The sequence below is a fragment of the Gnatocerus cornutus genome, chromosome 7, assembly GCF_029298725.1.
Source record: "Gnatocerus cornutus isolate USDA-ARS CGAHR chromosome 7, icGnaCorn1.1, whole genome shotgun sequence".
Lineage (NCBI taxonomy): Eukaryota > Metazoa > Arthropoda > Insecta > Coleoptera > Tenebrionidae > Gnatocerus > Gnatocerus cornutus.
In genome coordinates, this window is record NC_142239.1 from 18,505,470 (window position 1) to 18,525,451 (window position 19,982).

Here is a 19,982-nt window from a genome sequence, read left to right on the forward strand (position 1 = left end):
TTGAAATTGCAGTGCTCCCGCAAAAGTCCCTAGAGTCACTGGTGACAGCTCCTGTCATAGTGACTTGTGACAGCTGACGTGTGCTTGACACGATGTCAAAATTCCAAATTTTTCGTTATCATAACTGATTAAAGCCCCGAAGACGCGTCAAATCACGTGTAATAATCCAAGGGTCAATGGTATGAGGTCAACTGGGTATGTCATCTCCGGCACAAGAGTCAGACTGTAACACCTCCCCAGCACCTGACCCAGGACTCGCCGAGAATGAACCCACGACCGATTCTGATAGTGAATCCGACAAATCCGTGGAAGACACGAGGCCACCCACGTTTGCTATCAAAATGCTGAATTTTTGTAAAGAATTAGCCATTATGGTGCTGGTGGCGGTGGCTTATGCGGCGCTGACGAACGAGTAAATTGCCCCCTTTGTGTGTTTTTGGGATTGTAACGTTTTGTTTAGGAGCCCCCCGAAGGTGAGCAGGAGTCCCGCCGCTTATCCTTTTTTTCCACGTGACTCTTTGGTTGTTGATTGGTATAAAGGCCAGATTACTGAAGCTATAGAAGATGCGAGGTCGTCGGACATTGCTTTTGTTATGTTTTATGCTCCTTGGGACGCAGAGAGTCAGAACGCGCGGAAGGAGATGGAGTTGGCAGCGGAGTATATTCACGACAAGGTGACGTTCGCGGCTGTGAACTGCTGGCAGCCTGGAAGTGAGTGCAAGAGACAGTACAGCAAGGTGTACAAATGGCCGGTTTTGATTGCCTACCCGACTCATGGGAGAGGAATTCAGTATGGGGGACCCTTGGAGGCGTTTCATATGGTCAAGTTTTTACAAAATGTTTGCCAGGCTGTCGTCAGGGTGGAGAAAGTTGACGATCTCTTAGGGAAACACAACGTAAGTATGGAGAAGGGGCTATATTTTGAACAAGGAATTTATCCTGTATCCCATTGTATCCTGGAAAGGTCTGTCCAACTGCCTCTCCTGCTGGGATGGTGCGGGTTTATGTTCCAAATATACTCCGCGAGGAAATTCAGACTATTTAGATACGTATCACCTTCTGTAAAGATCGCCTTTTCTTGCTCCTTCACTTTGCGCAACATTGCCAGCAACCCCTCATTCAACACAGGAAAGACAGTGGAGTTTAAATAGTCGATAACTGGGTGTGGGGGAAGCTCCTGCACCGGCTTCTTACCCCTTCTATATTCCTCCGCTTGTTGTCTCAAATCCTCACTTTCTTTAACAATCTCGTTCCACATATCCCGATCTGACTGTTTTGGATTTGAGACGAGTTCTTGCACCCATGAGGGTGACTCGGGTCCGGATATAAATGAAGGCTCAACTCTTTTGTAAACTAAATCGTCCATTATGACACTTTGAACGAGTGACTAGATTTTATTCTTCCAGGTCGTTGTCTCTGCGCACCTCAACGTTCTGCCCGGAAGCTACGAATACGCGGTTTTTTACTCAACCGCACTGCGTTTCTTGGAAAGAGATCCTTTCAGAGACACCACGTTCGCTGTGCTTCCCCAGAAATCGGACACGGAACCTCATATCGAGCTCCACAATTGGAACGGAACTCTTGTAAGTCTCTTCTTGAGTTGATAGACCCCCCTATCTGGAAATTTTAGGTTTACAACGGCGAATGGAGCCCCGAGTCTATCACAACGTGGATAGTACACAACTCGCATTTTTTAACGGGGTGGGTGGCCCCCACGGGAATGAAGAGTCTAACTTTATCAAGTTTTGTCCAACCGGGGCCCACTGTCGTTCTTTTTACACCGAAGAATCCTCTTATGCAGGAAACGGACTATTACGACATGGTAGCTACAACATTACTTCCCGAGTACAGGGGCTAACTCTTGTAATTGCAGCTGCGAGAAGTGGCGTTCGAGTATTACAACTGTGCCAACAACACGTTCACTGCGATGAGATTAAAACTGATCAAGAAAGAACGAAGCAGTAAGCTCCCTCAACATCTCCTCTTCATCTTATTGGTAATGTTGCAGGAAATCGGGAGACTTACAAGATATCGCGTCAAAAGTGCCACCACCACCTCCCTCCAAAGCACGTCATAACGACTCTTCCTAACAACTCCATCAACTTCTGCAACTGCGCACTCACAGCGTGTGTTGAGACCAAGACGACCGACAAGTTCTCGCCTGTACAATTACAGAAAAGTGCAACTGAAGACACGTGCCGCACTTTCACACTAGCGGAGAAGTTCTCTCCGCTTGTTTTTGAGAGGCGTGGCGATCCCGGCGTTAACGTGACGGGATTGGCGTGTGTTACTAACACCACTTTGAGATTCGTGGCTATCGATAGTTTGCGCTTTTTCCAATTGGCAGAGAGGTTGGGCTTGGATTTGAAGAAGGTGGAGCATAAGAGCGGGGCGGTGATTGTGAATGAAAAGATGGAAACGCATCACATCATGGAGGATAATTTAACCACAGCGAGTCTACGCGCGTTTGTTTATAATTTCACACAGAAGAGTTTGACGCGCTCGTTGAGGTCGAAGGTGTGCGTCGCGACGAAGACGCACCACTCGTACTCCACCATGAGTTGTTTGAAGGGACAGTTCTGCGTGGAGGAGTTGACGAGTCAGAATTTTCTAGCGACGATTTTGCGGAGAGATAAGGTAAATTTTCGTTTAGTGGGACAGTTTTAGGAGCATTTTCTAGGTCGTTGTAGTGTTTTACTACTCCAAACAGTGCTCGTTCTGTAATGGCATCGGGTATATATTTTTAACAGTAGCGAAGGTGTTGCAAAGCGTGGATGATATTGTCTTCACCAGGATCGATGGAGATCTCAATTTGTTGCCGTGGGAGTACACCATGGAAAGCTACCCCACGATCTTACTCCTACCAGCTAACGGGTAAAAACGACAGTTTTAACAACCGAAATAATTGATTTTTTCGTTGCAGCAAATCCGAATCGCGTATTTTTCCTAAAAACATTCCTATAACTGTGCCAAACCTCTTCGGGTTTATTTTGACCAACATCGAGCCGGAGATGAAACTCGAAGTTATGTGGGCGTTCTGTCGACAATCTCAGGTGAATAATTTGAGTAGTTTGACCGTCTTACCGTTGTGACAGTTTGCAGAAGAAAAGAGTTGTTTGGCGACTCTGCGCATGGAAACCTTGAGCATCATCGGACAGAAACTTAAAGAATGGAGAGTGTCGAAGCGAAAACAGAAAGTTTTGTACAAGTTGCAGATGTTGCGACATTTGCATTTGTTATTTGCTCATTCTCCGGATGATTCTGAACAGATACGGAGATATTTGAAGAAGATAAGAGGTTGATTTTAAGAGCCAAAGACGTGTCACCAAGTGCACTTAGGTAATCGACATTCCGACCTTTTTTGGAATGTATTCTCTTCAATTTTCTGTTTTTTTTTTTAATTTATTGTGTCTGTGATATCATTGAATAAAGTTTTGTAAAAGGGACTGCTTTATTTATTTCTCTTACACATATTACATAACAAGAAAATTACTCGTTATCCAAATTGAAAGTGTTTGTAATTGGCGCTGAATCAAATTTTTTTTACCAGATTCTTGTCTTTGAGCTGCCAATTGGCGAAAGAAGTTTTTAAAGATTTTTAAATTTTGACCAGAGTTTAAGATCCATGAACTTAACTTATTTGGTGTTATTTCAGAGGAAAACATGGAGGTTTTTAGATCAACACAAAATTTTACACTCCTTAATCCATTTTTGGTCTCAATATTAAATTGAAAATCGAACGTTTTAAATTTACCACGTAAAGTAAATTTTTAGTATGCTGTCAACTTGAGATAATTGGCGAAGACCTCTGAGATCTTTAGACACAATCTTAATATTAAACAAAACAATAATTAATTGGTGCACGTTGAAAACTTGAGTTTGACTTTTTGTGGAAATAAGATTTAAACGTGTGGATAGGCAACCAACATTACACTTCTGTATTATTATTTTTTTCGAATTATATTAATAAAAAAAGAATTGTATGGGTGGTGCTAATAATTACTCGTTATATAAATTAATAATGTATTTTTTTCAATAATTATATATTTTTTTCCATCTTTATTTAAAAAGTTTGTATTGGTTTAAGTTTTCAATCAAAATCCCTGAGAATATTAGGTTGGCACAAATGTAAAAGTCTGTGAACAGTATATTGTGGTATTTCCCATTTAGCGTTAATGTACACCGAGAATTTAGTGAATCCAGTGAATACAATGAATTTACCCGTGTTGAATTCGGCCTACGAAGCCACGAAACCCGAATTTAAAAAATGCAAAACCTCTCTCGAACGCGTTAACTTGGTGTTGAAGCACCAGAATCAAGCAGGTTGTAAACACACCCTAAATCAAAGTTTTTCAAAAAGTAACAAAAAGTCCTTCAACGCGCGGACTTCTGGGAATGCTTTTTTTAAAAATTGTGACTATTGGGACGCTCTGGACTGCTATACTGTTACCATCGCCCTAGCAGAATGTGGAAAATTTATTTCTCTGGGTTATGCCAACAGATCCGCAGTGTTGGCAAGACTGGGGTTTAATACAGAATGTCTGACGGTAAGTTTAAAATTTGAAAGCTTCGTGATGTGTGTTTTTAGGATATTGAGAGGGCTCTTCAGAACGATTATCCAGAGGAATTGAAATTCAAGCTTATTGCCCGACGTGAAAAAGTTGTGAAACTAATCAAACCATTGAATTTAGTACAAGATTCTGTTGAACCTGGAGAATGTTTTCAAGTACAGGAGAACGAAAAGTACGGCAGACATATAGTGGCTACTAAAGACATTGAAATTGGCGAGGTTCTCCTAGTGGAAAAGCCTATAGGGCTTCATTTAAAAAAAGATTTTACAGTCTTCTGCCACGAATGTCTTGCTTTGTGCTATAACCCGATTCCCTGCACCAACTGCTCAAAACTTTTATACTGTAGCGAAAAATGTCAAGAGGCGGCTTTCGGTGCACATCACAAGTACGAGTGCCCCGTTTTGGAGTCCATTGAGTGTGAACTTGCCATAGCGGTGAAAATCACTGTCGCTGCGTTGGTGGAAAAGCACACAACTGGAGACTTTGGTCGATACCGCCATATCTTTTCTTTAAAAACTAATGAAGACGACGCTAAAACTCCGATGGAACTGTTTTTCATCCCATTTGCAACTGCTTTAATTTACAAACTCTTCAAAGATAAAACAAACTTTTTCACAGACATTAAAAATGTTGAGGATAGTTTTAAGGAACTGTTGTACCGGACATTACTGGTTGGCCAAGTGAACGGAGTTACTATCAGTCGCTTCGATCTTGGGGAATCTAAAGATCTAGTATCTTACGCTTTCGGATTGTACCATGAATACAGTTTCTTCAATCACTCGTGCTGTCCCAACGCATTTTTTTACCATGATGGATCCACTCTCATCGTACGAGCTCAGTCAACTATCAAAAAGGGTGAACAGTGCTTCATTTCTTATGGGTAAGTTTTTTATTCAATGTATATTATGTAATGTGGCCGGTAAGAAGCACATTACTGACAGAAGAAGATCACCGAGTATTTCGTTTATCCTTTTTAGCAACTCCTACTCGACTAAGAAGGCGAAGAGACAACAGATCCTACTGAAAAATTTTAATTTTCATTGTACATGCCGAGCGTGTGAAGAAGATTGGCAAGAAGAGGAATCAATAAGCGGTGACGTTAGTATTCTTTCAATTTGTGTTGAACACGCTCAGAGACAACTTGATCGCGATCGTCTGCGTATGTATGCACTGTTTGTTATTCGCCAACTCAAAGAACTTGAACCACATGCCCCTGTGAAGAATTTTAGGACTTTACAACTTTTGCTAGAGAAATGTTTTTATGTTAACCAAACTGTACGCAAGAGCAATGAAAGCAGCACGAAGAAAAACTAAATTATGACGTTCGCCGTAATTTTGTTCTCCAAAATGTAGTTTTTGTTTGTTTATAATCTGTATTACATATTTTATGCTTTTTTAAGACTTTTCTGTTTTTATGTTCCAATATATTTTTATACTATTCACAGTCTGTGTTATTGTTTTCCCATTGGATATGTTACAAATTGCAATAAAAAAGCTTGAAAGTATGTAGATATGAGATTTTTGAAACAATTTGTGCATAGGCAGTTAACAATATAACCTTCATAAGAATATTTTTATTAAATAAATGTCTATACAAAAGATAACGATGGATGGTATCAATTACAAATTACATGAATGAGTAAGTAACATGATACAATATGTACTATCTTATCAGTTAGTAATTTTTTAAAGTATATTGATATGAGTATATTGCGACGTGACCACGATTGTCTGCGATTTTTTGCAATATCTTTCATTCGCCAACTCGAAGAACTTGAACCGCACGCCCCTGTGAAGAACTTTGGGGCTTTGCAAATTTTGCTACAGAAATGCTTTCTAGTTAACCAAACTATACCCAAGAGCAATTAAACTACTATGAAGAACAACTAAATGATGTTACGTCGTGATTTTTTTCTCCAGAATAAAGCTTTTGTTTTTTTAAAATTGTATTATTTTATAGTTTTTCCAGACTTGTTTATGTTTTATGTTCTAATATATTTTATACTATTTGCAGAGTTTGTATTAATGTTTTCACTTACATAACGTTTCAAATTAGAGTTAAAAATCTTGAAGGTTTGTGGATATGAAATTTTCTGATTATGTACAGAGTGTTTGACTGTTAGTTCTAGGGTTTGTGGACTGCTTCATGAGTGTTTTTACCATTGTGAAAGAGCTTTTGAAATCGGTTATCTTTAGGAATTGAAATTCAAGCTCATCACATGCAAGTATTTTAAATAATAGTTATTTGTGTACCAAGGCCAAAAAGTGTTTCTTTTTTGGCCAAGCTTTTTTTTAATGGCCGAGGCGATAGGCGAGGGCAAAATGACACTTTTTGGCCGCGTTACACACAAGATTTTTTAAACATTATTAAATTTACAAGGTAATTAATTTTTACTTATGATTTATTGATTTAATCATTTATAACAACTGAATAATTGGAAATATTTATGAATCCTTTCGAAAAGTTTATATTTTTTTTATTTACAATTGCAGCTTCGGCATGTGAAGCTTCATAATTTGTATGAATTAGATTTGATGTGCTTTTTGATGTTGTTGTAGCAGCACTGCTATCCATGTTCATTTTCAATAATTCAACACGCCTTTGTTGCACTTTGTCGATTGAGCAGTTTGTCAATTTGATTTTACCCAAATAATTATAAAATTGAGGGTAATGTCGGTATCTTGATGTAATATGCAAAACTATGGATAGATGGCGCCACCACAGATCGGCCGAAAATGTTTGCGGCCAGAAAAGACTCACTTTTAGGCCGCTTTTGAGGCCTAAAAATTTCATTTTCAGTTTAAGTCGCCTAAAAAAGTTATTATAACCCGGCGCATCCACCATTTGGTTTTACTCGTTATCCAACTGGCGTGTTGCTCAGATGGTTTCACAGCATAGGCATTTAGCGCCTTCAGTGTTCCACACCAAACAAACATGAAAGTTTCCAAATCAACACTAAACTTTGCCTAAACTATAATTGAGTACTCCTGAATATAGTTCTTCTATACAGGGTGTCCGGAAAGTCATGCACCACCGTAAAACTGTATCAGCGGACAATGCCATGGATCACCGAAAAAAAATTAAAAAAAATCCATGTCTTCAATTTTTCGAGATATGAGGGATTGAAGAGTAAAAGTTAATTGCCAAAATTAACGATTTCTGAGCAATAATTTTAGGTTCAAATAAATTTGTTATCTAAAGGACATTTTGCGCAAAGGCATGGTGAAAAAAAAATCGAAAAAATCTTGTAAGAAATGCCTGAAAACTGTTAACAAAATTTGAGAATCAACAATCTCGATCAGTGTGGCATCGTTCACATGAAACCATAGTTACATTACTCGTTCATGAGCCGACCAGACTAACGCCAACAATACAACAGCATCGTTACTATGGCTTTGAATACTATAAATTTAAATTATTGGGGGAACAGTTCAGCAATGTTGCCATTTTCCTAATTTTCTTTTGGTTCTCCTGCGAAAACAGAGAGTCTGGAATTTTTTTTAACATTTTTTTGGTGCTCTAGGGGATCACCCAATTACCCCCTTTCAAGGTGGTGCGCCACTTTCCGGACACTCTGTATTTCTCTCGATAATTCTCACTAAGTCAACTCAGTCAACTATCAAAAAGGGTGAACAATGCTTTATTTCCTATGAGTAAGTTCTTTATTCAAAGTTTATCATGTAATGTGGCCGGTAAAAAGCAACATTACTGACCGAAGAAGATCAAAAGAAAAACTTTTGTTTTTTATAATGGTATTTTTTTGTAGTTTTTTAAGACTTTTTTACGTTTTTATGTTCCAATATATTTTATACTATTTGCAGAATCTGTATTAATGTTTTCCAATCTTGAAGGTTGTTGCCTTCATAAGCCCTTTCTTTTTGGGGCGCGAGTTCTGGGACACTTATATAAATGAGCACTCCTAAATATAAATAGTTCTTCTATTTGTTTTTTTGCTATCCGCAACATTTTCCTAGAAAATGAAGATTTTCCATGTAAATAAGTTTCTAGTTATTAGGAGCATTACATAAAACAATAAGTAAGTGGTGAATATTATGTCAGAGTTTAATAATCTGTTCTTCTAAGGTGTAAATTGACAAATTAAGAAGTTTATTATTCTTATTTACACAGAAAAAATTAATAAACACTTTATATTTATAATCATTTATTTTGCATTAAAGTTTTTCTTTTTCAAGTATTTTTGCTTGACATATAATTTTAATCTGAAAAGAAAAAAACTTGAATTTTTAGATGCAATTCTGAAGAATTGATATTTACAATAGAAGTCATACTTTTTATGAAAGAACTTAACCATCTGGATAGGCAACTAACATTACACCTTCAGGTTTTTCTGTAAATAATAAATAACAAAAAAACATATGTTTGGTCCTTATTATGGTAAATACTAGTTATATAAGTAGATAAATGTTTCTTTATCTTTTCCAAATTTTTCTTGCTTCAAGTCCTGAAGGAGATCCCTGGGAATGTTAGGTTGGCACACATGAAACAAAAAAAATTCAAGCTGTTTACCGTTAATGTAAAGCGAGAATTTAGTGAATCCAGTGATAAAACAATGAATTTATCCGTATTAAACTTGGCCTATGAAGCCACGAAAACGAAATTTAAAAAATGCAAAACCTCTCTCGAACGCGTTAATTTTGTGTTGAAACGCCAGATTCAAGTAGGCTGTGAATTCACCCTAACCCAAAATCATTTAAAAAGTAACAAAAAGTCCTTAAACATGCGGGATTCTGGGAACGCTTTTTTCAAAAATGGTGACTATTGGGACGCCCTGGAGTGTTATACTGTTACCATCGCCTTAGCAGAAAGTGGGAAATTCATTTCTCTAGGTTATGCCAACAGATCCGCCGTATTGGCAAGACTGGGATTTTACTCAGAATGTCTGACTGTAAGTTCAAAATATGAAAACTTCGTGATGTGTGTTTGTAGGATATTGAGAGGGCCCTTGAGAGTGATTATCCAGAAGAACTGAAATTCAAACTTATTGCCCGACGCGAAAAAGTTGTGAAACTAATCAAACCAGTGAATTTAGTACAAGATTCTATTGAACCTGGAGGATGTTTTCAAGTACAGGAGAACGAAAAGTACGGCAGACACATAGTAGCTACTAAAGACATTGAAATTGGCGAGGTTATCCTAGTGGAAAAGCCCATAGGACTTCTAATAAAAAAAGATTGCACACTCTACTGCCACGAGTGTCTTGCTCTGTGCTACAACCCGATTCCGTGCACCAACTGCTCCAAACTCTTATACTGTAGCGAAAAATGTCAAGAGGCGGCTTTCGATGCATATCACAAGTACGAGTGCCCCATTTGGGAGGCCATTGCCTCTGAGTTTGTCATATCTGTGAAAATCACCGTTGCTGCTTTGGTGGAAAAGCACACAACTGGGGACTTTGGTCGATACCGCCATATCTTTTCTTTACAAACCCATGAAGACGACGTTAGAACGCGGAAGGAACTGTTTTCTACCTCTTTTGCAACTGCTTTTATTTTCAGACTCTTCAAAAATAAAACAAACTTTTTCACAGAGATTAAAGATGCTGAGGATAGTTTCAAGGAACTGTTGTACCGAACATTCCTGATTGGTCAAGTGAACGGGGTTAATATCAGTCGCTTGGATTTCGGGGAGTCTGCAGATGATATAGTATGTTATGCCATCGCATTGTACCATGAGTACAGTTTCTTCAATCACTCCTGCTGCCCCAATGCATTTTTTTACCATGATGGACCCACTATTATTGTACGAGCTCAGTCAACTATCAAAAAGGGTGAACAGTGCTTTATTTCCTATGGGTAAGTTCTTTATTCAAAGTGTATTAAATATTATGTAATATGGCCGATAAGAAGTGATGAGTATTTCGTTTATTTTTTTTAGAAGCACCTACTGGATTGAGAAAACGAAGAGACAACAGGTCCTATTGAAGTATTTCGGTTTTAATTGTACATGTCAAGCGTGTAAAGAAGATTGGCAAAAAGAGGAATCAAGCGAGGAAGTTAGTAATTCTTTTAAGTATGTTAAACAGGCGCAGTTGCGACTTGACTACGGTTGTCTACGAATTTTTGCAACGTGTTTCATTCGCAAACTCAAAGAACTTGAACCGCACGCCCCTGTGAAGAACTTTAAGTGTTTACAAGTTTTGCTACAGAAATGCCTTCTAGTTAACCAAACGATACGCAAGAGCAATGAAAGCACTACGAAGAACAACTAAATAATGATGTTAGGTCGTGTTTTTTTTCCAGAATGGAGCTTTTGTTTTTTTATAATTATATAAAGTACATATTTTATGTTTTTTTTTTCAGACTTGTTTTTGTTTTTATGTTCTAATATATTTAATGTGTTCTCTCTTACATAACGTTTCAAATTAGAGTTGCTTTGTAGAAATGAGATTTTTTGAAACATTTCAATAAATAATTAAATAAATAAAGTCTATAAAAAATAACGATGGATGGTATTGATTACAAATTCATGCGTTACAGACACATTATTAATTATTATTTTTTCACTCTTATTAATGTACAAAAAATTTAAACAAAAATGTTGGTACGCCTGTCGCACAAAAAAGTTCATGTGAGTTCATGTTAACCTTAAAGTGAGAATTCTATGGCGATATAATGAACTCCAAAGAAACAAAAGAGGCCTATGAATCCTCAAAATCTGATTTTCAAAAATGCAAGACTCATCTCGAACGGGTCAACTTCGCCTTGAAGCGCCTAAATCAAGCCAGCTTTGATCACACCATAACCCAACTTTATTCAAAAAGTAACAAAAAGTCTCTAAATAAGCGGAACTTCGGCAACACTTTTTTCAAAAATGGGGGCTATTTCGACGCTCTGGAGTGTTATACTAGTAGCATCGCCTTTGCCGAAAGTGAGAAATTCATGTCTCTAGCTTATGGGAACAGGTCCGCCGTATTGGCAAAACTGGGATTATATACAGAGTGTTTGACTGTAAGTTGTAAGACTGTAGACTTCGTAATGAGTGTTTTTAGGATATTGAAAGGGCCCTTGAGAGCGGTTATCCTGAGGAATTGAAATTCAAGCTTTTCTCCCGACGCGAAAAAGTCGTGAAACTGATCAAACCAGTGAATTCTGTACAAGATTCTGTTGAACCTGGAGGATGTCTTCAAGTACAGGACATTGAACAGTTTGGGAGACACATGGTGGCTTCTAGAGACATTGAAATTGGAGAGGTCCTCCTGGTGGAAAAGCCCCTGGTGACTGTGGTAAAGAAAGATTTTGCAGTTTACTGCCACGAGTGTCTTGCTCTGTGCTACAACCCGATTCCCTGCACCAATTGCTCCAAACTCTTATACTGTAATGAAAAATGTCGAGAGACGGCTTTCGGCGATTACCATAAGTACGAGTGCCCAATTGTTCAGTACATTGACCCGGATTTTACCATAGGAGTAAAAGTTACCCTGGCTGCTTTAGTAGAAAAGCACAAAACTGGGGACTTTGGTCGATATCGCCACATTTTTTCTTTAAAAACCTACGAAGACGATCCTAAAAAGCAGAGGGGGCTATTTACCACAGCTTTCGTAACCGCTTTTGTATTCAAACTTTTCAAGGAAAAAACGAACTTCTTCACAGAGATTAAAAATGCAGAGGACAGTTTTAAAGAGCTGTTGTACTGGACCTTCCTGGTTGGTCACGTGAACGGGGTTATTATAAGCCGCTTAGAACCTAAGGAGACTGAGTTTGATATAGTGGCTTATGGTAATGGGATATACCATGAGTACAGTTTTTTCAATCACTCCTGCTGTCCTAACGTGTTTTTTTACCATAATGGGTCCACTCTGGTTATGCGAGCTCTGTCGACCATTAAGAAAGGAGAGCAGTGCTTCATTTCCTATGGGTAAGTTTTTTTCCATTGTGTAATGAGGACAATAAGGAAGATACAGTAGGTTTAGGTTGCAAGTGTCTACTTTGACAGTAATTTTTTTATATAAGATTGGAATTTTGACAAATTAATTTTCGAAATTTTAAGATGACATCGTTGGCATCATGGTACCCCCAGAATGTGACAAATAAATTTTGCCATGAAAATTGCCGTGCATCAAAGTTACGTAATTAATTACTGCGAGCCCTTAAACATGCTCCAAGTCAAGTGAAATTTTCTTCAGATGCGATTGCTGTTTAAAAACGGTAACAAACAAATTTAATTGTGACGCATTACAATGACAAAAATTACACGATCGTCTTTTGTACGCCAAAACAACACTGCCATTGCAACACTTGCAACAGGAACGAATTACACGATGAAAATTTTAAAATTTGTGACCTTGGGTGGACATTTTCAACTTAAATCAACTGTATATTATGTTTACGTTTCAGCACAACATATTCATCTAATGAAAAAGCGCAGCGTCAACGCCTCTTGTTGCAGGATTTTAGTTTTGAATGCACTTGCAAAGCCTGTGAAGAAGATTGGCCAACTGATATGCTAAGCGAGGACTTTTATATTCCTCTAATGTGTGTTACACAAGCACAACTACAATTCGACCACAATCTTCTAAGGTCCATTGCGCCGTCTTTTATTCGCAGACTGAAAGAACTTGAGCCACAAGCCCCTGTGAAGAACTTTGGGACTCTAAGACAGTTGGTAGTGAACTGCTTTCAGATTTACTCAACTGTGCGTAAGAGCAACACGGAGAAAACTGAAGAGTGATTTTACTTCGTGATTTTCGTCTCTCCAAAATGGAGTTTTTGTTTTTTTATATACTCAACCAAGTATTATTTTACTTTTTCGAGAGTTTTCTTTGTTTTTGTGTTACCAATATATTTTTTACTATTTTCACAGTGGGTATTATTGGACTCTGAGATTAAGCCGCAGTGCAGCTAACAGAGACGCAAGTTTAGACAAAAAGTATATTTAACTTGGCCATATATGTACAAGAGAACTTTGCACAGCAATAAGAAAATATCTCTCCAAAACTCACTCAACGATTCACCGTCAATAACAAAACAAAACTTCCGAGGAAATTTTTACAACTTAAACTCTACATCATGACCAGAATCATCTCTTAACAAAAACTAACTCTAATACTGTACACCAAACAACTACATCCATAAATTTCGACTTAACCTAACCGTAACAACAGATCTCTAACATCGACAACTAGAACCCTGTTAGTTCGCCTCTTTATCATAGAATTCTGTTCCGAATCGCGTCGTCAGAACATAAACCACAGCCTCATATGTTGCCATCATGATGGCAGTATTCGGTATCTGTCTCACGAGTTGCGTCGTGAGCCCCCTATACACCCCTCTGACACCCTCTTCTTTGAAAACTAAAGTTAGGGTTTGCCAGAAGGCCGTATATTTGCTACCCTCTTCGCGGAGACGCGTTCGGGCAACCTCGTGCGGATACGCGATGCACGAAGCCACGGTTTTGGAAACGGCGCCTGCCATCATGAACTCTAAAAAGTCCCTAGAACTTTTCTGCACGGAATATTGGTGATGGTGGATGAGCTCGGCTTTGATCGCCTCATAGATCACGAAGTGGACAATGGTCTCCGAGATGCCCATGTAGGAGGCGGTGATGCCTTTGTAGAAACCACGGATGCCCTGCGAAAAAGAGCGCAAAAATGTACACAATTCTGATAAGAGATAAGAAGATTCTTTCGACCTATGCACCCGTGACCTTGCATTGTCAGTCCTCCAACCTTCCCTATTACGCAAGACGTATTTGCATCACTCACCGATTTGGCATATATCCTACGGACGCATTCGAAAGCCGTCATGTCGCTGGTTTTGTTCAAATCGAGCTGTAATCTCGTTTTGACAAACCAGATGGGATTTGTGAGGGTACTAGCGACGAACCCAGCGCACGAGGCCGAGCACACATGCACCATGGGGGAATCAGGAGGAAGCAGTCCATTCCAGAAAAGTTTCGTCTGGGAATATGTAGCAAAATAAACGGCTCTGGAAGGAGCCACGCCGATGAGGTTCGGCCCAAGACCTGGAAAACTCTCCGGATCAGCGGGGGAGATTTCATGCAAAGTTAATAGCGTGCTATGAGATAAAGTCTACTCTATAACGGTCCTTTCTTACGCAAAAGAAGGAAAGGATCCTCGAAAATAAATATCTCGTAGCATTCCTGGGCTTTAAGCTCTCTTCTCCTTTACCTTTGAACAACGCTAGCGGCCCTTCATACTTTATAATGTGCTTCAAACACTGGACGATGCTCATACTATTGGTCGAGGACCTCACGTAACCTGAAAGAGCCACAACTTGAGGCCGGCTGTGCCGAGTAGTGGTCCATAACCTACGCCTCTGTGCGGGATAGACAGTGCGACAAGTAGTTCGCGAGCCACCAGGAGGCTCCTGTGCGATCTGTGGCAAATGGTGGAAGCCGCTATTCGACGATTGCTGCCGAGTCTTCACCACTTCGAGGGGGCATGTTACTATGGCCCCCACGGTTCCGGCCACCCTAAAACAACGAGATATGTCAATACGGCTCCAAGGTCCAAAATGCACGACTATCGATTAGGAGTTTTGCGTGACCAAACTTGTTACAGTAATAAGATGTGACGATATTTATGTAGGAAACGTAAAATGCGCATTGTTGTGTTAATATTTAATGGTAATTACTTTTTACATAATGGTGATGGCAGTGGTGTTGATTTAACACTCTGGAAGTGCTAATGAATGAGATAAATCCACGCACTTGATACGGCGATTTAATTTGACATGAGCGAGCGCTGGGTATTAGTTTGATGGTGCAAAACGAAGCGAATTTGTTGGGAGTTAATCCCATGACTTAAATACAATGAAGTCCAAAAAAATTCTTTTATCACTGTGTGTTTATTGCGTGTTTCGCCCAGTGATCTGCTTGTGATTCTGTAAAAACATTAGATTACAAGCTTTAATCTCCAACGCTATATAAACATTTTTGCAAGCGCTGCATTTGGCAGCCAACTTGATTTATCAAGCCGTGACAGACGTTCAAAAGAATTCTTTCCACTTGCTTGGAACACATACTCAACCTTATATTCGTCGCAAATTTGGGGCGATTATCCTACATGAGCATTTCTTATCTTTTATCTGTGTTATTGAAAATTATAACAACAATAAAAACATTCTCCACGGGTTTATATATTGATGTTCAAAGGTCATGTTTTCTCAAAAAATGGAAAAATTATACCAACAGGAAGCGTTTTATTATAATAAAGACAACAAAAAGTGTTTGCTAGGTCTATAAAAAAGCTTCCTGTTTATCGCGGAATATTAAATTCTGATTAGTTTGTAAACGGGGCAATCGACAAAAACTACTGTTTCAAAAGCAGGATTGTAGACCGCACAATCTGGGTCACAAGTTGGCAGACCTGCCACCACGGCGTATAAAAACAGTACCTGCAACAATGCAATATTTTTTTGTTGTCATGATTCGCTCTTGTTTTTGGCTGAGTCAAGTATCAGCTGTTAATTTGGATTTTCCTTGCCAACAACTCCCCAATAAACATTTTCTTGGTCAAAATTGAAATGGTACGCCACTGTGTTGTCAAATGTGACACTGACATTAGACAATCTGTCACGTGTTGGTTCCGTTAATTGGAGTAAACAACGTTGTTTTATCGTTTTATTATCGAGGAAACTGTCCATCGTGTCAAAATTTTCCAAAGTTGCGCAATGCTTGTAAAAGAATGACTTATTTATACCAGCGATTGTCGCCAACTATGTGTTTACAGCGTCCACGCGTCAAAACTTATATAATATGTTAGGTTAGGTCGTTTCGTTTGACGTTTTGATGGATTTGTGTTGAAGTTGTCAGTTATACCAACTACCTACCCTCCGGCGACCAGATGTATGACGGAATCCTTCTGAGACATGTCATGTAAGTGGCCCTTCAACCTAAAGGGCCGCGACGCACACACACAACCACGCACTTATACAGCATGCCTGGCCCAGTCCGGCCCTGTTGCACCCCTGTGGACGTGACACTTGGCGCGTAGGCCTCAAATTTCACAAATTTCTTAAATACCACACTGTTTTCGTCTCCCACCACCACTCGCGAGCATGCCGCGATCACGTGGCCCTGTTTACGGTCCTAGTGTACCTTCGCCCTTCGTTGACAGTCGTGGGAAAAACACCCTAAACGCCGGCAATTGTTTCATTACCAACTGTCCAGTGTGCACTGGATTTCCGCGATTTTTCGCTGCGGATGCACTCGGGGCGTGCAGCGGCGGCGAGTTTGCGCACCCAACTGCTCACTCCGAGTCCGCACACTATGTAAACAAGTGTTTGTTTGATTTATTTTTAGATTATCTCAGGCAATTGCGTAAATAGATAAGTGAGGTTATGTCAGCCGGGGCCAAGTCATGACTTTTGTTGAAATCCTGCCCAGGATGCCCAACAAAGCTCTCCATTGTTACCTGCTGATGATTATATGGATCCTGCTGCTCGTCGCAGGAGTCTACAAATTTCTCGAGCCCAAACAAAAAATCCCCGAGCCCTCGGTCAATGCAGAGTTGTTCCATAATCTCGCCAATGATATCAAAACGAGGCGGATTTTCAAAATTTGTCATTTCCCCAACGAGATTGCTGAAGGCGACGAAGGTAAATCTCGCTGTCGTTGAACGAATCTCACTCTTGTATCCTTAGGGACTCTGGAATCGAAAAAATGGGTCATGACAGGACTCATCGTCCTCATTCGACACGGCGATCGGGGCCCTTTGCAACACGTTAGAAACATAACGTCGGTCAATTGTGGCACCGACGAAACCGAAAAATTCATCTCCTACAAGGTATTTACAGTTGGCAGCTAAACCTGATAAACAAGTTTCGCGATTAATCCGACTTTCTCGTGCTAAATATACGAGAGACGACGATATTTTCAGAGTCCATGGGTTAAATTTGAATCATAATTGGAAGCGCCAACGCGTAAAACGCCAGGAAACAATCCGCAATAATTTGTTTCTATTTTTAGAAAAAAACGGAAAGTAACCGGTTTATTATGATTTGTTTACAATGGAATTTAAACATGTAATTAAATTGCGTTATTTTTAAATTAAATCTATTTTTAGAAAGATTTACGATCTCGCGAATTAAGGTTGGTAAGAGTGATGACATTTGGCCAACTGTCATCATTGCACAGTGGCGTAACAAGTCGACGGAAACGGCGCTCCAGTGGCCAAGGTCACATTCAATCTAACAATACGAAAAAAAAAACAATCGCTTTTAGAGCTGCGGGCAAACATTCCTCATTTTTTCTAGGCGTATTTGCACAACTTGACGGCGTCGGGGCGCGCCCCCTGGACAGGCCCGGGCCCCTTTCACGATTTTCCTCTGTTGCCGACCCACCCCCGTCAATGCCAACTGGGCCAACTCACAATGCAAGGCATCCATCAACTCCTCAAGTTGGGGCAACTCCTCCACGACTCCTACATTCAAGTGTGGCCCAAGCTCAACTCCCTCACACCCAATGAAGTCTTGGTCTATAGCACCCGTTATAGGAGAACTTTCCAGTCGGCGCTGTCTTTCTTGTACGGTTTGGTCCCCCCGGAGACTCTCACTAAACTCCCGATTTTTGAGAGCCAGTCGATGAACTTTTGCTTTAAAGACTGCGGGTGTCCCATCACTGATAAACTCTGGAAGTACGACGGTGATGACAAAGCTTATCGCAATAATAACGATTTGTTTCTAGAGGAGTAAAAAAGTCGATTTCGCACCAATTGAAATCCCACCCTGCTGTGGCGCTCCTGGCGGAATCCACAGGCCGATCTCTCTTTTCTCCAGGGGCGGAACAAGGGGGACTTGGCGGGGACCCACATGCTGTAAGAGACGCGCTTTTAACCTACGTGTGTCACGGTAGTGGGCTTCCGTGCGAAACACCCTCAAACTGTATCAAGTACGTCTCTCATATCAGTGCTACCAACTCTTATTGTAAATTTCCAGACGCCAGAACGTCGCCGGAGTTTTTGCTTATACTGACTGGGTGAACTACCAGAAATGGCGCAACGTCTACTGGAAAAGACTCTGTCTTTTACGCTCATATGGTCTCATCCGCCACATCGTCCAACAAATGTTACATATGGTCTCCAACAACGGTCCATTTCTGGTACTTTATTCCGGTCATGACCACACCGTGGAACAACTGACCACAGCTCTCGGGCTCCAAAACGACCCGCTTTTATTACGTTATGGCGCTCGCGTGGTTTTCGAAGTGTATCAAAATTACGAAGAGTCCCACAATGGGGCTAAAGGAATTTACTTTCGATTGTTGTCCAATGGTAGAGACGTCACGAGACAAGTCAGTTTTTGTAAAGATCTCGTTTTATTAGAAAATAAAGTTAGCCTATGTAAGATTGAAGACATAGTAAGATTCATTCATGACGACTACTTCATTTCTTTAAATGTTACGAATTTTAAGGACGCGTGTAGCAAAAGTGAGTAGGACTGTGATTTTCGTTCGTTAAGTTTACAAGACTGTGATTATAGACTGATCGGTTATGACAGTGGCGTATCGTTATTTTTTATAGTCTTCCTGTAGATAACTTTATGTGATTCTGTAATTTTAATCAAACGACGCGGATCGTGCAATAAAAGGCGTGCGATTAAAAGGTCTCCTTTTGATTTGTAGTGGAAATGTAATACCGCATGGCCGAAACGTTTGGCAGAGGTACCAACTTTGAAAAAATTGCAAGGCCTGCTAGACGTACTTTCGGTCAAGTGGTAACTTGATGCACCGAAATCGTGTGAGCTATTCAATTTCCATCCTAAGCAGGCCATGCTGCGGTTTTACTATTTTTTCAAAGCCAACTGCGAATGGAAATTGGATCACACGTTATTTTACAGCGGGTAATCAAAATACGTAGGAAATTTTGGTTAAAAAACTGGAAAACGAAAGTAGCAAAGAGAGTGCAAATCAAGGCATAATTTTTGCTCTCTTTAAATTTTGACGCTTATTTTTTCTGTATTATTTTAACGACGTAATCTCACGTGTAGCTATTTATACAATTATAACTTCGAATTTTTTGTATTTTTTTTTCTTTTTGTATGTTCCTGTTTTGGTGTAATTATCAAAAATAAAATTGTAGATATAATTTGATGAATTTTATTTTACCTTTGAACACGCGACGAGGAAGTGGCTCAAATGTGATCATTTGTTTTCGACATGTGTATTGCGTAAATGACACTTAAAATATTTTGGCAAAGGCATTTCACGTGATTAAAGGTTTTGGTATTAACGCATTAACGTGCGTAAAATGAACCATGCGGACTTTTTGGAAATTTGACAAAATTTATAGGCAACCACTACCACAAGATGTATTGTTGGTTGCATATCGCGAAAAACAAATATTTTCGTGTTTTTCACTTTTGATCCGTGATTTGTTTTTTATTGTCATTATCACCTAATTTAATACAATGCCACTTATCGCGTTCTTTATC

At 39.6% G+C, this 19,982-nt stretch overlaps 7 protein-coding genes across 8 annotated transcripts; 5 read left to right on the forward strand and 2 right to left on the reverse strand.

The window, feature by feature from the left end:
• Positions 1-18: 18 nt before the first annotated feature.
• Positions 19-3,446, forward strand: LOC148172075 (thioredoxin domain-containing protein 11). The gene is made up of 9 exons (XM_088041752.1): positions 19-412; positions 461-896; positions 1,407-1,583; positions 1,631-1,822; positions 1,874-1,961; positions 2,009-2,637; positions 2,681-2,874; positions 2,924-3,053; positions 3,096-3,446. Exons 1-9 carry the CDS (start codon positions 198-200, stop codon positions 3,300-3,302), a joined length of 2,268 nt encoding a protein of 755 aa, XP_087897878.1. The 5' UTR covers positions 19-197; the 3' UTR covers positions 3,303-3,446.
• Positions 935-1,366, reverse strand: LOC148172076 (uncharacterized). Its single transcript, XM_088041204.1, has one exon. The coding sequence runs from the start codon at positions 1,364-1,366 to the stop codon at positions 935-937; it is 432 nt and encodes a 143-aa protein (XP_087897330.1).
• Positions 3,447-4,150: 704 nt separating the features above from the next.
• Positions 4,151-5,887, forward strand: LOC148172077 (protein-lysine N-methyltransferase SMYD4-like). Its single transcript, XM_088041656.1, has 3 exons — positions 4,151-4,547; positions 4,589-5,451; positions 5,549-5,887. The coding sequence occupies exons 1-3, from the start codon at positions 4,176-4,178 to the stop codon at positions 5,883-5,885; spliced, it is 1,572 nt and encodes a 523-aa protein (XP_087897782.1). The 5' UTR covers positions 4,151-4,175; the 3' UTR covers positions 5,886-5,887.
• Positions 5,888-8,948: 3,061 nt separating this feature from the next.
• On the forward strand, positions 8,949-10,801 carry LOC148172078 (protein-lysine N-methyltransferase SMYD4-like). The gene is made up of 4 exons (XM_088042402.1): positions 8,949-8,967; positions 9,033-9,478; positions 9,520-10,385; positions 10,468-10,801. Exons 1-4 carry the CDS (start codon positions 8,949-8,951, stop codon positions 10,799-10,801), a joined length of 1,665 nt encoding a protein of 554 aa, XP_087898528.1.
• Positions 10,802-11,129: 328 nt separating this feature from the next.
• Positions 11,130-13,381, forward strand: LOC148172079 (protein-lysine N-methyltransferase SMYD4-like). Its single transcript, XM_088040686.1, has 3 exons — positions 11,130-11,540; positions 11,582-12,447; positions 12,927-13,381. The coding sequence occupies exons 1-3, from the start codon at positions 11,205-11,207 to the stop codon at positions 13,258-13,260; spliced, it is 1,536 nt and encodes a 511-aa protein (XP_087896812.1). The 5' UTR covers positions 11,130-11,204; the 3' UTR covers positions 13,261-13,381.
• Positions 13,382-13,446: 65 nt separating this feature from the next.
• Positions 13,447-16,468, reverse strand: Rim2 (replication in mitochondria 2). Of its 2 annotated transcripts, XM_088040689.1 has the most exons (5): positions 16,383-16,468; positions 14,864-15,024; positions 14,720-14,809; positions 14,294-14,553; positions 13,447-14,159 (listed from the first exon to the last, which is right to left on the reverse strand). In XM_088040689.1, the coding sequence occupies exons 1-5, from the start codon at positions 16,421-16,423 to the stop codon at positions 13,722-13,724; spliced, it is 990 nt and encodes a 329-aa protein (XP_087896815.1). In that variant the 5' UTR covers positions 16,424-16,468; the 3' UTR covers positions 13,447-13,721. The 2 variants fall into 2 exon arrangements, with proteins under 2 accessions (XP_087896815.1, XP_087896814.1); XM_088040688.1 differs by having other exon boundaries at positions 14,720-15,024.
• A 344-nt stretch (positions 16,469-16,812) lies between these two features.
• On the forward strand, positions 16,813-19,628 carry LOC148172081 (2-phosphoxylose phosphatase 1). The gene is made up of 5 exons (XM_088040687.1): positions 16,813-17,150; positions 17,196-17,338; positions 17,808-18,187; positions 18,238-18,441; positions 18,489-19,628. Exons 1-5 carry the CDS (start codon positions 16,913-16,915, stop codon positions 18,985-18,987), a joined length of 1,464 nt encoding a protein of 487 aa, XP_087896813.1. The 5' UTR covers positions 16,813-16,912; the 3' UTR covers positions 18,988-19,628.
• The last annotated feature ends 354 nt before the right edge of the window (positions 19,629-19,982 follow it).

Coding starts and splice junctions, on each gene's coding strand:
- LOC148172075 (XM_088041752.1), top strand. CDS start 198: ATGTCATCTCCGGCACAAGAGTCAGACTGTAACACCTCCCCAGCACCT. Junction 1,823..1,873: donor AAACGGACTATTACGACATG/GTAGCTACAACA, acceptor TTGTAATTGCAG/CTGCGAGAAGTGGCGTTCGA. Junction 2,638..2,680: donor CGATTTTGCGGAGAGATAAG/GTAAATTTTCGT, acceptor AGCATTTTCTAG/GTCGTTGTAGTGTTTTACTA.
- LOC148172076 (XM_088041204.1), bottom strand. CDS start 1,366: ATGGACGATTTAGTTTACAAAAGAGTTGAGCCTTCATTTATATCCGGA.
- LOC148172077 (XM_088041656.1), top strand. CDS start 4,176: ATGTACACCGAGAATTTAGTGAATCCAGTGAATACAATGAATTTACCC. Junction 4,548..4,588: donor TTAATACAGAATGTCTGACG/GTAAGTTTAAAA, acceptor GTGTGTTTTTAG/GATATTGAGAGGGCTCTTCA. Junction 5,452..5,548: donor CAGTGCTTCATTTCTTATGG/GTAAGTTTTTTA, acceptor TATCCTTTTTAG/CAACTCCTACTCGACTAAGA.
- LOC148172078 (XM_088042402.1), top strand. Junction 9,479..9,519: donor TTTACTCAGAATGTCTGACT/GTAAGTTCAAAA, acceptor GTGTGTTTGTAG/GATATTGAGAGGGCCCTTGA. Junction 10,386..10,467: donor CAGTGCTTTATTTCCTATGG/GTAAGTTCTTTA, acceptor TATTTTTTTTAG/AAGCACCTACTGGATTGAGA.
- LOC148172079 (XM_088040686.1), top strand. CDS start 11,205: ATGAACTCCAAAGAAACAAAAGAGGCCTATGAATCCTCAAAATCTGAT. Junction 11,541..11,581: donor TATATACAGAGTGTTTGACT/GTAAGTTGTAAG, acceptor GAGTGTTTTTAG/GATATTGAAAGGGCCCTTGA. Junction 12,448..12,926: donor CAGTGCTTCATTTCCTATGG/GTAAGTTTTTTT, acceptor TTTACGTTTCAG/CACAACATATTCATCTAATG.
- Rim2 (XM_088040688.1), bottom strand. CDS start 16,423: ATGTCTCAGAAGGATTCCGTCATACATCTGGTCGCCGGAGG. Junction 15,025..16,382: donor ATACATCTGGTCGCCGGAGG/GTAGGTAGTTGG, acceptor TCGTTGTTTTAG/GGTGGCCGGAACCGTGGGGG. Junction 14,554..14,719: donor GCCGCTAGCGTTGTTCAAAG/GTAAAGGAGAAG, acceptor AGAGTTTTCCAG/GTCTTGGGCCGAACCTCATC.
- LOC148172081 (XM_088040687.1), top strand. CDS start 16,913: ATGACTTTTGTTGAAATCCTGCCCAGGATGCCCAACAAAGCTCTCCAT. Junction 17,151..17,195: donor GATTGCTGAAGGCGACGAAG/GTAAATCTCGCT, acceptor TTGTATCCTTAG/GGACTCTGGAATCGAAAAAA. Junction 18,442..18,488: donor ACACCCTCAAACTGTATCAA/GTACGTCTCTCA, acceptor GTAAATTTCCAG/ACGCCAGAACGTCGCCGGAG.